The sequence below is a fragment of the Heteronotia binoei genome, chromosome 3, assembly GCF_032191835.1.
Source record: "Heteronotia binoei isolate CCM8104 ecotype False Entrance Well chromosome 3, APGP_CSIRO_Hbin_v1, whole genome shotgun sequence".
In the NCBI taxonomy this organism is placed as follows: Eukaryota; Metazoa; Chordata; class Lepidosauria; order Squamata; family Gekkonidae; genus Heteronotia; species Heteronotia binoei.
In genome coordinates, this window is record NC_083225.1 from 69,658,430 (window position 1) to 69,675,902 (window position 17,473).

General features: G+C 41.2%; 1 protein-coding gene across 7 annotated transcripts in view; it reads left to right on the top strand.

Annotated features, from left to right (window-relative positions):
* Nucleotides 1-17,473, top strand: part of GLRA2 (glycine receptor alpha 2) — a 209,318-nt gene that overhangs the window by 38,899 nt on the left and 152,946 nt on the right. For all 7 annotated transcript variants that reach the window (XM_060233988.1, XM_060233991.1, XM_060233989.1 and 4 more), the window contains one exon: nt 3,437-3,660. In XM_060233988.1, the coding sequence (XP_060089971.1) occupies nt 3,437-3,660 (224 nt within the window). The remainder of the gene's footprint in view (nt 1-3,436; nt 3,661-17,473) is intronic.

Below are 17,473 nucleotides of genomic sequence, written 5' to 3' on the forward strand. Positions count from 1 at the left end.
ATGCATTAATGAGAGGAAATAATCACAACATATTGTTGGTGCTATTTAACCCTGCACAAATTAACCCCACACAGATTAAGTTTAACCATAATAAATTCTAGAAGTGCACTAAGATCTCAGCAGATTTCTTATACTGGAAGAAAATAACTTTTAGACATCATTTGAATGATAGGAATTAAATTACCAAGAAATCACAAGAACATTTTGTTAATTCTTGTTTATAAAAATTATTTACTTTTCTCTCCACTGTATGGTTAACTGTCACTAAAAAGGCTATTGCAAAAATGGTGACATTCTAAAAGCCTAAACTTAGAATAAATATATTGTGAGTGAGATTGTACAATGAATATTTGCATTTTATTCAAATTCTAATTTTAAAAAGAAATTTAAAAACTTCCCTGCTCTTCCTTCCTGGAGACTTTCTCCAGAAGAAGTCTTTCTCCAAAAGAAAATTTTCATCCAGGAGAGCAAGGCTCCTGACTTAACTGGTAGGATCCAGCTCTTAAGTCGTAGTCTCCCAAGCCACCAAAAAGTGGGGTTATAATAATGGGCAAATTTCCCATAATTTGCTGAAATATATACAGTTGGTTCATTCACACTTACTATTTTGAGAAGCGAACTGATGCAGGTCTCAAAATGTTTGTGAATGTCCCAAAAGAATCCAATCAGAGAAATGAAGTTTGGATTAGAAGTTGTTGGGATTATAAAAGGTTATAAAATGGGGTTGGTGGGGTTATAAAAGTTAGAGGGTTGGAGATGTTGGTTTGTATTATAATGAAGGTTTAAGTAAGGCTTCAGATATGTAATGTGATGAGCCTATAACTGTATCATTTACATATCATTTTAAATTTAAAAAGGGGGGGATCTCAGATCAGAATTTGATGGTTCTGTATTAAGGTTCCGTAGAAAGAGATTGTGAGACCTCCCACAACAGTATGCAGTAATTTAAATACGACTGGACTGTTGTGATCATTTGTTCTGATGTTAGAAAATATGTGGTAAATTGCAGATTGTTCATTCCATGCATAAATATTTTTATTGCAGGAGTAAAGATTATTTCCACACACACACACCCTCCTTAAATATGAAATTATACTTCAGGCTCATTTTTATGCAGCCCTTTTTATTTGCAAGCATGTTGTTTGTGGTTTTAGATATAGCTAATGTCACAATTTAACAATAACTAATTGTGTGAAAGAGAGGACAATATCATTTCTGGATTTGGGATTTGACACATAGTTCATAATATTTTGAATTATTCTTAGTTTAAAAAAATATGTTCAGCTTTTTTGGAGGTTACATTTTATCTGTGGCTTGTTTTTTTACATACCACCCCCCCCTCAAAAGACAAAGATGTTTCCAAAATATTGTTGGTATTTTTTCTTTTGGTTTTTAAAATCAGAGTTAGAAGCCAAAACAAATTAAATCAGTGGCTGTTAAATAACCCGATATCATCCAGTGCTAAGAAAGAAAAGCATTTCCAAAGTATCAAAATGAAAAAAGGCATTTTATATCATATCCAGCTGTACTATAGTATATGATATAATACATGTTTCTCCCCTCTTCCATTGTATCTTCTCAACAACAACCCTGTGTGGTAAACTGGGCTGAGAGAGATTGACTCGCCCAAGGCCACTCGGCAAGCTTCTGTGAAAGGGGGAATTTGCCCTGGTTTCCCAGGTCCTACTCCAACACTCCAACCACTATGCCATGTCACTACTACAAGTGACATTTCTCCCTAACGAAAAGCAGCTTGGGTAGCTGCAGTTTTGAGTGGTGGCATATATCCAAGGAAAGACTTTTCCTTGCCTGCCATTTTACCGTCAAAAACCACACATTCAAACTTCATCCCTTTCTGGATAGTCTTGTTCACACATTATAGTGAACACACACACACACTCTTCATAAAATAGCGCATTCCTGTACATATCAAAAATAAAACTAGGGACCAATACTTGGACAAATTTTTAAATTGTACAGTCAGCTGTGTGTATAATGTGCATGTAATGTAAAAATAACTCAATACATGTACAAAGAAAAAAAGTGTGCACTGTAAATGGATTGAAGTGTACATTGTACATTCATCCACTGTATTAGGACTATTATGCAGGGTAAGTACGTGCTGCTTGGTATCAAGATTTTTGTCCCCATTCCACTCGACTCAGCCTGCATAATTGTTGGATTAGTTGAGCCTAGCAGAGAAAGAAGGCAAGGCATCAGCAGCTCTATTATAGCACCCAAGTACCTTTGCCACCACGAAGGTACTTCCTACTTGCCTCTGACAAGTCAAAATACTCGGACTCTGAACTAGAGTAGAAATTTGGCATGGAAATCATAGCCTGGCTGCTGGACTTTAGCTAAACAAAAAGCCCATTCATGAAGTAAAGGAAGTGATCTAGAACAGTAGCAATTTTGCCAAAAACCTATATCTTCACAATAGTTAATGCTATGGCTGGAATTAATATAAAATGTGCCTATCATTTTGGTTCAGAAAATGTAGCTCTTGCCTCTTGGTGCTGTGCGGTTATTTTAAAAGAGCTTGACTAGATTACCATTTTATGGATTTGCTATCTCAGTTTCACAAAAGGAGTTATTTAGATGAAACAGCATCCATTTTGAAGGCAGGGGGAGAGAAAACTTAGCAGTGCTAATTTAGTTGGGAGCCAAGGGAGAGTTTGCCTACCTGCAGTCTCCATGAGAAAGAGACTGTCATCTGAAGCTCTCGTGACAGTGATTGGAACATGATATGTCCTAGGAATACCACTGAGTTTTAAGCCACACAGGAAGTAGAAGTGTTCCGGTGATGGAGGGTAAGGAAGGAGGTTCATCCAGTTGGACAAACCAGGGGAGTACTCAGAAGGAATGAGTGAGGAGAGACAATAGGCAGCATGTTTGAGTAGAATTAAACCTGGCTGGCCCAGGGCAGCTAAGCATGACAGAAAGGATCTGAGAAAGATGTCATTCCTTTCCCTGTCAGAACACATGGAGGGGACTGTCCCTTGCCACCTATATCCTCAGATGGACTCTTGCAGTAGGATGAAACGACAATGAAGTTCATCTGTTAGAGGGTGAAATACATCTGTGATACAGTCATTTACCTAACCATAAACCCTCTCTAACTTTCAGGCAGGTGTGACATTCAAAGGAACCCATTAAAACTAGTATTTTTGACACAGTTCATTTTCATTTGTTTCATACGGGTGCTGTTTCACAAAAATGATTCCCCAAAGGAAACTAAGATGACGTCAACATGTCAGTTCTTTACAAGTTCAGAAACAAATGTCTGTATCATCCCCATGATATCTGTCTTCAAAGATAAAGGTGACACCCCACCTGATAATTCGGTCATCAGTATTAGTCTCAGAGTCTGAAAGCACTATGAAATCTAACCTGGACTAGAGGTTTAATGACCTGTGTGTGTGTGACATTTCTGTAGGACTACAGAGTGAACATTTTTTTGAGGCAGCAATGGAACGACTCACGTCTTGCCTACAGTGAATACCCTGATGACTCCTTGGATTTGGATCCATCTATGTTGGACTCTATTTGGAAACCTGATTTATTCTTTGCCAATGAAAAGGGAGCCAACTTCCATGATGTTACCACAGACAACAAACTTCTGAGAATTTCCAAGAATGGGAAAGTGCTGTATAGTATCAGGTAAACCTGCTCCTATAGATGTACATGTTATTTTTTACTGTGAGTTATATCTAGGGGTCCCAATCCTCCCGCTCTGGCGGGAGACGCCAGGTTTTCCAGTCTCTTCCCCCGCTCCCCCCAAAAACGGCGGCGGGGGGAGGGGAGGGAAACGGCGCCTTCTGCAGATTCAGAAACGAATCTGACTCTGCAGAAGGAAGTTCTGAGAAAGAGGTGTGCGTGCGTGTGTGAAGCGGCACGCGCAGGTTTCTGTTGCATGCGCAGTGGCTGAGGCTCTGTTCGAGAGAGCGCGCCATGCCGTTGAGGCGCAGGCTGAGGGAAGGCGGGTCGGCCAGCTCGCGGCTGCCTGGCCTCGGTCTGTGGCGGCTCCGGCGCCCTCAGGACGTTCCAGAGTCCCCGGGGCTATGACCTGCCTCCCTGGCTTCCTCAGCGGTGGCTCTCCCTGCGCCGCCCTCCGCTCCCTAAGTTTCCCCTCCTCGCCTCCACCGGGCTCCCCGCGCCTTCCTCGGCGCAGTCGTCGCCCTCGCCACGGCACCTCAGCGCGGAATCAGTCGTCCCTGGGATCTGTGACTGTCAGCCATGAACACAGATGCCTGTCTCTTGATGAAATTAGATGGGGGTATGTGAAGAGAGCAAGCACACACACACACACACAGAGCTCTTATGGTTTTTTCTGTGTGCTACACGATAGTGATCTGTTTGGAAGCTACAATGCCTTTTAAAATTTAACTATGCCTCTCTTCCTATATTTCCTTCTGTATATAGTAGGCCAAGGGCTATTTTAAGTTTTAGATTTGGAAACATGTTTTCTTTCTGGCATGATTAGGGCTGTTTGTTTTCTGCCAGCTGCTGGTTAATATTTGGGCGGGGGGGGTGGGTGGGTTAACATTAGAATAGGCAATAAGCAACTTTAGCTTGACATCTATGTAAATGAAGAGTTATATGAAAATAGTCTGTGCCCTATTTTGTGCCCTCAGAGTTCTTGTTTCACATTCACAGTAGAGGAGCTTTTCCTTTATAGAGTGTCACAAGATTGCTAGAAACTATTTTAATAGCTATTTTTGCCATTTTGAATGTGAAGTAAGGTATAAAAACAGCAGGTTGGACCAGGGGGTCCAATTCTATGAGCCCCAAAAGAAGGTGCCCCTATCCTTCATTATTTCCTATGGAAGGAAGGAATTGAAAAGGTGTGCTGTCACTTTAAATGTGATGGCCAGAACTCCCTTTGGAATTCAATTCTGCTTGTCACAGCCTTGATCTTGGCTCCACCCCTAATGTCTCCTGGCTCCACCCCCAAAGTCTCCTGGCTCCACCCCCAAAGTCCCCAGATATTTCTTGAATTGGACTTGGCAACCCTAGTTATATCACAGAACATAACAGGAATATACTATTTTTGTTTCTTTTATTTATACTTTAATGAGGCCTAAGCACAGCAGGGTGGGGAAAAATCTGCTTCCTTCACCTTGCAAAATTCATGCTCTTCTTAGATTAGTAATGGAAAAACAAAACTTGCTAGCTTTGCAGAAAAACATGAAAAGATCCAGGAACCCTATACTGATTTGCACTAGTAATTCACATCTGCATAATTTGGAACCACTCTTTTAATAGCTGCACTGAGTAGCTCCTCTTATTCTCCTGTGAGTGATGAATTCTGGTTTTAGAATGTCAGAAAAACATCTTAAATAGGGATTTTCTGCCTTTGATGGAATATTTGTTTATTTAATTTTTGTTTTAAAAAGTCACCTTTTCACCCAATTGGAGTACACAAGATGGCAAACATTAGCATTAAAATATTTGAGCAATTAAAATACGTTTAAAATTCTAAAATAATTCAATTTAAATCACATAAACCTGATCCTCCCCTTGACTTCAGTGCTGCTGCTTACTTACTTACTTATAAATTACCTAGTATTATAGTATTAATGTGGTTCAAAAGAGCCCAGTGGGTTTCCTAGCTTACACTAACTTTATGGATCTTAAAATACAATGCATAGCAGCATGCGTTACATGAGGCAGGCTTTGGTTAACTTAGCATGTGCAATTGCAGTACACTTTCTCAATGAGAGTCAGTTAATCAGGACACATGCAAAAAATCAGAATGATAAAGAGCCTTAAAATAGTAAGGCGAGGGGGGGGGGGATAGTAAGGTGTAAGCATATATTGTGCAAATGATCTACACAGCATACATTTCATAAGATAGTTAACATGCTTCATTGGGTTATTAATGGCTTAATATTTGCAATGAGCCTCGAAGATGAAAAGTCCACTTACTGTTAACAGAGAAAATTAATCATAATTTCTAAATTCTTCCCTCTCTGGCTCTGTTCCCCCTCCTTTCCATTAGCTACTTAATTGTTTGGTGAACTGTTTGCAGCTATTATGTGAGAATGCGCACATTTGTCTTAAGTGTATTAAGGATTCAAGGCTTCCTCTCATAAACAATTGTTGATTTGCAGTATCTGTGTACTCTCCTCCCTAACCCCTAAAAGAACAGCTTTGCTATCAGTTCTTTGATCATTTATCTCCACGATAAAAGAAATTTATCCATTCTAGGGTTGTCATTCCCCAGGTCTGGTGGGAAATCCACCGGTTTGGGGAGCTGTTTCCTTGGTGTCTATTTCATTGGAGTGCTGCTTTTGCCAGAGGCACCACTTTCCAGCATGACTGGGAATTCTGTGGTCCTCCCGCTCTTCACCACCCCCTGCCAAGTTCCCAGGCTTGCCAGGGCTCTCTGCTGCTGTCTTCCTCACTCCAGAGCTTCCTTCCACACTCCCATCTTTGCTCCTGCTTCTGGGCTTGGTGAGTGGTCTTCAGGCTGGGCCCTCTGCCTTGGCCTCTTGGCTGGTTGCTCTGCAAGGGCTGGAGGGCATGGATCCCCCATGCCCCCCCCCCAATGTCACTGACACGATAACATCACTTCTGGGTGATATCAGGTATCGTGGATGTCCCTGCCCTCTCCTGTTGTACACTGCCCCAGATCCGCCCACCAGCGGATCTCCTGTTGTACACTGCCCCAGATCCGCCCACCAGCAAGAGGAAGGGCCCTGACAACCCTAATCCATTCCTCTCTTTTAACTTTCTTCAGCCTCTGAATTCAGATCCTAAAGACAGAACTGGAAATGTCCCACTTATATTGTTGGATCATATAGCCCTATAGTGGGTTTTAAAATGATGATGATGATATCTAAACTGCCCTCCCTTGGAGGACTCAGGGCAGTGTACAACATATTTAAATAGAATTCAGTTAAAACATCAGCACATAAATACATTTAAAACCAGCTAATCAGTACATAAATTTAAAATTTTAAATGAATTTAAAACCAGCTAATAAATTTAAAACCAGCAAGGATGTTCTGTCTGGGATGGCATCCTGCATATGGTCACTCCCTCTAAGGGCAGGGTCATAGACCAGATGAGATGGCAAAAACTGTTGCTGTCCTCAACCATAAGCCTGATGGAACGTCTCTGTTTTACACACTCTATGAAATTGTCCAAGATTCCATAGGGCACAGATGTCTCCAGATAGAGTTCCACGAGGCAGGAGCCAGGGATGATAATGCCCTGGCTCTGGTTGAGGCAAATGGACATCTTTTGGGCTCAGGAGTACCAATAAGTTTTGGTCTTGTGAGAGTAATGCTCTTGGGGGACATACTGGGAGAGGCAGTTCCATAGGTACATTGGCCTCCATAGATAAGGAGGTATCCAGAAGCATACCCAGACTCTTGACCACTGATGCCAGGTTTAATTATACAATATTAAGAGCTGGGAGTTGACATCCCAGCCTCAGTTTGCTCCCACCCAGACACAGGTCTTCCGTCTTTGATGGATTCCATTTCAGTTGGTTCTATTGGAGTCATCCAACCACAACCTCCAACCCCTCAGCCAGATTTAGTGGGGCAGCAGTGGGACAGCCAACCATCAGCAGATTCAGCTGGGTGTCATCAGCGTACTGATGGCAACCCAGCACAAAACTCCATACCAGCTGGGTGAGTGGACTCATATGGATGTTAAACAGCATAGGAGAGAGGACTGCCCTTTGGGGGATCCCACACATCAGTGGGTGTCAGGGAGATACCCTCTCTTCTAATAATGGACAACTGAGGTAGTCCACTCCAAGGTTACCCCTTGAACTCCTACATTGGTCAGGTGGTGGGCCAACAGGTCATAGTCTCCCATGTAGAATACTGCTGTTATGACATGTTATGATATTGTTGGCCATTTTACATATTGTGAAAATACTTTTGCAGTAAAAACACATTCACACGTTCTTAGTTTACTTTCAGGAAGGGCAAAGCAATGCCATAATGATTACTAGATATGATAAAGCTTCACTGGCAAATCTCAGTGGCAGAACTAGCAGCCTACCATTGCACACAATAAACATGCTGTCTCTTAACCAGCACTGTTATCACCTGTTTAAACTCGGGAAGAAACAGAATGCTTCTGTTTGCTTGAGTGACATCAGACATATCTTACTCGAGGCAACAGTGCAGCTGGGTGCTATTTGGAACACAGATGGATAATTTTCTTGACATTTGTCCACGCTGCAAAAGTAATATTTCAGGATGTCATATTAGATTTGCAAAATTGAGAAGCCTGAATGAAAGTTAACCTGAAACAGAGTAAGCATAAATCATGTTCTGTGTTGAATCAAAAGCATATAATCTCCCAGCTGTATTCTGTTGAGCAGAAACACATCCTTAATGGAGATTCAGCATGAAACATTAGTACTGGAATCTCTGGACAGAAAGATTTTACTCTTAGAGTTCTCCAAATTAATCCAGAGAAGTGCTGGGGTTTCCCTGGTGGCTTAAATGTGTCAGATGCAGAAGGTCCACACACACACTTTTAAAAGCTTAAAAGTTCTGTGTAAATAGATAAAGGACTGTGAAGAGTTAATTTTTCACAGAGCCAGAGAGCCTTGAATGACAGGCTGTTTTAAGAGATCTGATTGGTTAGTATCAGCTGAACAGAGAAAGACTTCTGAATTGGAAGAAAATTCCCTACCCAATCAAACAGGGAGTTAGCTCTGAAGATTGCTGAGATCCCTGGACTGATATGGTTAGAAACAGCCTTTAGAGACCTTAAGACTGATTACAGACCAACACTTTGGGTTGACTCAGGGATGCCTCTGAAGTCGACCCCCCAAAACCAGCCAGATGGCAACATCTGCCACCCGCCCCCGACCCACACTTACCCCGTCCTGAGAGACGCTCCAACCACCTCAAAAAGGAACCACTCAGAAAGTGGGGACGGCTCGCTGGGGCGGCTCTGAGGTGGCAGCTAGCCGTCTGGAAGGCTGGAAAGTGCCTTACGAGCACCCGGGGAGCCGCGAGCGGGGCGCATGAGCGTTCCAAACGCTCTCTGGCCGCCCAAGACCCACCCTTCCTCCAGCACCATCCGGAAGCTCCAGATAGCTCTTCTTCTGGGTGGCTTTCTTCAGGGCGGCTGCAAACTGGCTGGCTGTTATCAGCCTAAGAGTCAGTTTAAAAGTCAAGATGAGTACTGGTGCTTCAAGAGAAGGGGTTTGGGTACCAGAAAGAGCACACCAGACTTCTGGAAATCAGAAAGTGTACTGGAGTGTTTCGGAAAACTCAGGAGGAAAAGCTTCTCAACATAAAGATTTGAGTACCTGTGAATAGCTTAAGAAACTCTCCTTATCCTGAAACATAGGAACTAAAGTCTGTGTATGTGCTGACTTTACCTCAGAGTTATCTATACTGAAACCTCAGAAATTTCAACCCCTGATTTCACTTGACCTTTTGTTTGTATGTTAAGTAAAATATTTTGTTTATTTTGAATTTCAAAGTGCCCCAAAGTGCCATTTTAATTTGTTTAAGTTAAAGGGCGATCCTGACCCTTCTCTCAGGCTCCTGGACTGAAGCAGCAGTAAAACACCATATTGAGACAGGGTGGGACCGTCAGAGTTCTTCAGGAAAGAAGAAAACACACCACTAGGGCTGTTCAGTCAGTAAAGGGGAAAAGAAATGGAAGGAAAACCTTGCCTCTGAGGGAGGGAAGTGGACAGAACTGTCATACACACACTCATCCCAACTGTTCATTATTAGGATGATCATCTAGTTCAGTCACCAAAGGATTATTTTCTTCCTTAAGTATTTGCATGATTAAAACATCTCTGGAAAAGCACACCCAAGTATTCATTTAGATTTTCTAATGCACATGGGGAATTCCCTAATCATGTTTATGAGAGTCTTTAATGCTGTTAGCCTCAGGAAAAAGATAACCTTTTTTAGTTAATGACCCTAAGGGACAGCTGTACGTGATCATCATGTAATGGCATGAATCTGCCTACAGGGGGAGGATGTACTTGTAAACAAAAGTGGAACATAAAGACAAAGGGAGTTAAACCATGTCCTTTTCCACACCTTGTCTTAAAAGAGACTTCTTAGCCCCCTGTTTTCATTACATGTGAATAGGAAGACCCATGGAAATGCATTGCAGTTATTTATGACTATTATTTGTTTCCATTACCTGCTTTCTTGGGTTGTTAGTCATTTCCCTGTGCCAGTCCTACAAGTGAGCATTTTAATTATGAGATGGAATCTCTTTTACCTATCTGACTCAAATATGGCAAGGAGGGTATATCGGGTAAGAAGAGTACATTGGGTACACAGTCCCTGAAAATGCCACACACAAACAGGGGAAACAAGTTACTGCTTGGTGGGGGGGGGGCAGAAAAACAAATATAAAAGAGGAAACAAAAGTGTGTAAAACTTAAAATAAAGAAAAAGAATAACATTTCTAAAAATGAATTGAACATGAAATCATTACTTTACTGGGCACAGTGCATAATTAATTGATGGCTTCACTCTAAGAGTTGTGACAGGGCTCTCTTTTGGCACTAATGAGAAGAATAGTTCTGAGTTGAAAAAGCCTTTTCTAATATATATCTTTCCCCTGGGGGAGAACAGCATCTCCGTGCATAAGGCTGAGAGCACCTGCTTCAGCCAATGGAAAGGTGAAACCACTTGAAACTTCTGTTGTGGTTTTTTTCCTTTAAAAAGAAATTAAAGACTTCTGTGAATGATAGATGTTTCAATAGCCATTAATTTGATAGCTCATGACTGTCTTCATGTTCTGCTGCTCAGCTTTTTAGAAACATCTGCTGGAAACTAGATAGACCTTCAGTCTGATCTGGCAACAGTGTTTTGTATTATTCTATACATGGTTGGGTGTAAGAATTGACTCAGTGCTGAATGGAAGAAAGCTGAAGTTAAGGTGTGCACTCCCTATGGCACCTTTCTACTCCATGTGTATTATATGCCATTAAGTCAATTTTTGGTGTCCCTTTGAATTAATGATTTCCAAAACTTCCTATCATTAACAGCCTTGCTCAAGTCTTACAAACTGAATGCCACAGCTTCCTTTATTGAGTCGATCTATCTCATGTTCAGTGTTCCTCTTTTCCCAATGCCTCCAAATTTTCCTTCTGTTAGGGTAAACCAAATGTTAAGATCTCTTGGGAAGGTGGCATTAAACTGTTTCTATGAAAACTAATGTTACAAAAAATGAGATTACAGGAGGCACAATCCATCAAGTTCTTGATAAGCCCCATTGAAATGAATGCTCTTGCACAGTTCTTGGTAATTGCAGTAGATTTTTCTTTAAAAGTTGATGCCAATGCACATCAATGAAGACTAAGTAGGATTGCCAAACAGATTTCCCAGAATTACAACTATTCTCGAGACTATAGGGATCAGTTCACTCCCTAGCACTAAATTATCTGCACTGCAGGCTCTGTATAGAGCAACAGAGAATATACTTCAGATCTGCAATACAGTTGTGGCTCTGGGTTGTTGTTTTTTCTCCATGCTTCAGTTTGATGACAGTAGTATTCTATAATCTAATGTTGGGATTTAAGCGGCTTTGGTTTTCCCTAGTTATGCTGCTTTATCATGGCAGAGATTAGTAAAGCAACAAGGCAGAGGTCATTTTGATGGCTGAAAGTCATCTGTCGCTGTGAAAAATGCTTCCTTTGCATGCATTCTTCCTCTTTGTAGTTATGTTCTGATGCTACTGACAGGTTGCCTTCTTTTTTTTAACATACCCTGCTCTTCCAGGAGACTCCCTCCTTTTTAAAAAAAAATTCCAGGACAAGAAAGAAAAAAATTGATCCTGATATCCTCAGCAAAACTGTATGAAATTCCTTGTTCTTTGGAATGACTTTTAAAAAATATATAAAGCTTTTCACTAAAGTTTGAGATAGCTTCCCAGAATAAAGAAGGGAAAATAATGAAGGAATGAGAAAATATCAAAAATGCTAATTGGTGCTTAATACCTTAAACAAAGACTTCAGTTCTTCTAGGTATTGGTTCACACAGCTGCTTCTATCACTATGATTACTATATCTTTGGGACAGTTTCCATGTGCATGTTCTTCATTCAATGACTGATGGAAAGCCACTGCTAACACTTTTCTATGATTATGCTTTTCTGCAAAGTCACTTCACAGATTCAGTAGCCAGTTATCAAGCTCCCCAGCCAGCATTGTGTAGTGGTTGCAGTTAACCAACTTGATTTATGCCCAAGTTTAAGAACCCCATGGTACAGAGTGTTAAAGCTGCAGTACTGCAGTCGGAGCCCTCTGCTCACGACCTGAGTTCGATCCCCGGCGGAAGCTGGGTTTTCAGGTAGCCGTAGCCGGCTCGAGGTTGACTCAGCCTTCCATCTTTCTGAGGTTGGTAAAATGAGTACTCAGCTTGCTGGGGGGAAAGCATAGATGACTGGGGAAGGCAATGGCAAACCACTCCATAAAAAGTCTGCCGTGAAAATGTTATGAAAGCAATGTCACCCCAGAGTCGAAAATGACTGGTGCTTGCACAGGGGACCTTTCCTTTTCCTTTCTCCGCAATGGGGACTTAGACTGGCTTACATTTTATTTTTACAACAACCCTGTGTGGTAGGTTAGGTAGAGAGTGTACATGACTGGTGCAAGGTCACTCCACAAACTTCCTTAGCAGAATAGGAATTTGTGTCTCCCAGATCCTAGTCTTGCACTCTAACCATTTAAACATGCTGGCTCGGACTGGGAGCTGATAGATCCAGGTTTGAATCTCTGTTTTACCATGGAAGCTTGCTGTGTGAACTTAGGTGAGTCACACACTCTCAGCTTAACCTACAATGCTGTAAAATTCTTTGAGTTTGTAATGAGAATAAAAGGACATACATTTCTAAATAAACATATGTTTAATCCACACATATGTGTCCATAATGTAATTTTTCTTTGTTCCCAATGACTGGTAGTTAAATATTGTCTGTGAGAAGACAATGTATTTGATATAAAAGTTCCCTTTGGTATTATATTTGCAATTTATCACATCTTGCTTGAATGAGATGAAGATGGTTGTGAGAATCAGGTCCAATTCAAGTGCAGAAAAGAAGTAAAGTGGTTAATATAACAGGTGTAAATAGGAATAGGCATGAACTGGGGAAATGTGGTTCATGGTTTGTGGTGTGCTCAGTTTGCAAACCACAAACCATCATGAACTTTTAGAAGCTGAATGAGCTGGTTTGGTTAATGAGGTTCATGACATGGTAGAATGCCCATCCCTGGTGTATTAGAGACACCAAACCTACAGGAGACCTCTAGGTGGCTCTCCTTTGTCTGTCCTCCACATTGGGTGAGGATTGGATCTACAGGGTCTGAGTTATGCTCCCCCAACAACATTCCCCATCCTCCAATGTTTTCAATGGGGAGGACAGCAAAAAAGATAAGAAAAGTAAGGGCAGTAGAAGCCCAGCAGAACAGAATCAAGGCCTCAGAAAATCTCTGCAGTAGAAACTGAAGATGCAGGGGGAGGGTTGCAACCCCAGAAGAATCAGTGCCACTGTGGCACTGCAAAACCAACAGGACTAAGGTCGTGAGAGACTCTCTACAGAAGAAACTGAAGGTTGATCAGGGGCATTTTTGCAAGCCCAGCAGAGCCAGTGCAATGTACAGAGTGCCTAGTAGTACCAGCGCAAACAAAAAGTGCCCAGCAGAATCCAGCACCATTGTGACTATGCCAGTTCTACAAGACTGATATGAAGTACAGAATCAAAATTCAAGCAAAGTGGGATTTGCAAGCCCAGCACAACCAGTTCAGTGAACAGGATGCCCAGCAAAACCCAGTGTCACTGTAGCAATAAAAGTTAAAGAGAACTAATGTAAATCCAGAGAATCCTTCCAGTAAAAACTGAAAGAGGGCATTCTTTCAAGCCCAGCACAACCAGTTAAGTGTACAGAATTCCCAGCAGAGTACAACCAGAGCAGTGTACAGAATGCCCAGAATGGTACACTGTAGTACTACAAACTTAAAAGGACTGATCTCAAAGCAGAGTCACAAGAAATCCAAACCTGTGGGTGGGGTTGCAAGCCCACACAACCAGTTACAATGCGCAGAATGCCCAACAGAACTGTATGCCATTGGCATTACAAGCTTAACAAGGACTGATCTCCAAACACAGAGTCACAAATCCAAGCAAAGGGGTGGGGGGATTTTGTAGCTCTATGCAAGAAAATGGGAAGCAAACATAAAGAAATCCGCAGCAAAGAGGGGGTCCGCTTGAAAGTGACATGAGTAATTTGAAACTGAGAAGAGTGTTTCTAAGGCTGGAGAATTCCATCACCATCCCTGTAGCTTTGAAGTTTGGTAAACATTTTGTTTGAGAGAAGACAATCTGTCTGGAAATGTATCCATTCATGAACCAGCATGAACTTCTGTGAACTGTTTGAAAATTCATGGAACTGCTTCAAACTTCAGTACACAAACATGAATCAGCCAAAATTCATCACGAACTTTAGTTCATGAGTCAGTTAGTGTTGATCCCTAGGTGTAAATTAACTCCTTAGGACTGTGAATTTACTTTTGAAATCCAGAGAGCCAGAATGCAAGTTCTGTCTGTTGTGTTTTATCTGTATGATGGCTCATTTGCACATGATGACAGTCATCTGATGTTGCAGCTATCAAGGGATGAAGGTGCATGTGTGGAACAGCCTGCAGTGGCCTATTTGATGAACTGCTGTCCTCAGACTGAGTCAGTGGCTCAGAATTGTGAATTAAGAATCCCAGCTCTTGGTGTAATAGATTTGAATAAGAGCAACATATTTGTTCTCTGAGACTTGCCATCAGTCTGTCTTAGTGGGAACTGATACTGTTTTCTCCTCTGCAGTGTAGCTTTGCTCACAGAAGGCTTTTTAAGTTTGGAGAACTAAAAATAGGAGCTTTAGGGGCTCAAACTGAATCTACTTCAGCAGTATTCATAAGAAAATGGAAAAGTGCAAGAGCCACTAGGATTTTCCAAATATTGGATTGCCCAATGAGAACCATTTCATACCATATCAAGCATAACATCAAGGGTTCATTCACCTATACAACCATTAGCTTGATTGTGTGCCTGCAGTATGCTTTACATTGTCTTGACTGGACAGTCTCTGCACAAGAGACTAAGTGGATACAAACCAAACATTAGAAATGAAAACCTTCAAAAATGAGCAATGGAGTATTTCAGCCTCCCTCAGTATTCAGTAATAGACTTAAAAGTTGTACCATTTTACCAGAAGAGTTTCAAAGGCAGGCTCCAGGGAAATTGAAATTCATGTGCATTTTATAGTATCAGTCATGAACTTCAGTAGAAACTGGAGTGGTTAGCTAACTATAGAAGTAAAGGTACCTCATAGGTTATGTACACTATTCAAGTTCTTTTTGTTTTCTAATTAAGCAGATTTGATTGAATTGTTTACTATTTTTGAATGCATCTTTTTTTTCTTCTCTGCTCTGCAATGTTAGATAACACATCTAAGGAAACTGTCCTCTTCCCTACCTTATTTGTAGCTTTGGATTTATGTATATCTGCCTACCAAATGTAGCAACTCATGCATCCAATGAAGTGGCTTTTGGCTCATAAAAACTTATTCATACAATTTTCATACAATTCATACAATTTTCAGAAGCCACAAGACAATGTTATTTTGGTTGCAGCCAACTAACATGGCTACCATGCAGAAATTTAATTCATGCATGGATCCTGTGTATTTTAGCTTCATATAAGAAGAGCTTAAAAATTAACTGGGCATCCCAGGCTTACCAACTGCATTCTTTGCTTTGTTAATGGTCCTTGCAGTGTTTTAAATCACATCTCTTATTGAAAAGCAGCAAAATGAATTAATGAAAATAACAGCTTGCCTTCTGAACTCAAAATGCCTGTGCTTTAAATCCATCCAGCATCATCTCTATCAAAAATGAGCATGCCATATTTAATTAAAAATGGGAGAAATGTTGGCAGAGCCCATATATAATGTTGTATACGGAAAGTGCTATTCTCGGCCTGAAAGATTTTTAAAAATTGGCAGACTCTTCCTTATGGAAATCAGTGCTAATAGGATTTTGGAGAATGCTTACTGGATAGAGGCCAAAGTACACATCTGTATACACAAGAGCCCCACAGGCAGTCATTGCATCTGGTATGAACGGGTTATGACCTATGGTGATCCAGATACTATGTAAAATATTCCTCTTGGCACTATAGCATGCACTATAGCACTGCCATCACAATACAGTGTATTTTTAAAGTACTCTAGTGTGTCTGGTTTGTAATGAATGCTATCAAACTGAACAAACAGAAGCAAATTGTTTCCAAGACTTGAACAGTAATGGTATTGCTCTGCTTAGTATTCAAAGATTTATTTTGTAATGGTATGCTCTCAGAGGGTGCCCTCTGGACACAAACAAGGGTTCATAGGAGACAAAGGGACAAAAGAAATGGCTATTTCTAATATACAGAAATGGAGATAAAGGCAGGTAAGAAGCCAGTATTTACATATTTAAGAGAGTAAAAGGGGAATATTTGGGATTAGTACAAGAAGCTGTAGTTTTCAATGATCAGGTAAGGTTAGGGCAAGAACCAAACCATGGAGCAAAATTCATCAAAAAATTTGCCCTGTTTATGGTTTGAGAACTAAAGTTTGTGATGAGTCTACCATCACAGACTTCCATGAACTAAAGCAGTTCATAGTAGTTCATGGATAGAACAGAAACCCTTGAGACTCCTGCTTTCTGTTCCCTACAAAAGCAACAAAAAGAGATGAATGGCAGGGACTGCAGAAGGAAGCCCAAAACAGCTGAATGTTGGGGAGCATACTGCTCCTATAGCTCAGCTGTTCTTCAGGCTTTTTGCAAACCTGTTTAAAGGAACTGCAGTCCCTTTCAATGAAATTTGTGGAGCCATGAACAGGTTCAGTTCATGAATGAACATCCCAGTTTTATTAATGGTTTGGTTCGTAGTTCAGCCATGAACCACAAACCAACACAAATCACATTTTTCCAGTTTGTGCCCATTCCTAGTAAGGGTTCAGGCCAAATTAGACATAACATTTAAAAATCAGTCTGGTCTGGGGACCCCAAGCATGACTCATTTTCCACACAGCAACATAGCAGCATAGCAGCAACATAACATAGAACTAATTTTTAAAGTTTTTTTTTTTTTGTGAGAGTGTAGGCTGTAGATTCGGAATTGCTCTAGAACATGGACAGAGTGCCAAATAGAATTGCACTAATTCTGATCATAGGACTCCTTTGCACTAACCTGCCTAACAGGTTAGTGCAGGAGAGCCAGTTTGGTGTGGAGAGCCAGTTTGGTGTGGAGAGCCAGTTTGGTGTAGTGGTTAAGTGTGCGGACTCTTATCTGGGAGAACCGGGTTTGATTCCCCACTCCTCCACTTGCACCTGCTAGAATGGCCTTGGGTCAGCCATAGCTCTGGCAGAGGTTGTCCTTAAAAGGGCAGCTGCTGTGAGAGCCCTCTCCAGCCCCACCCACCT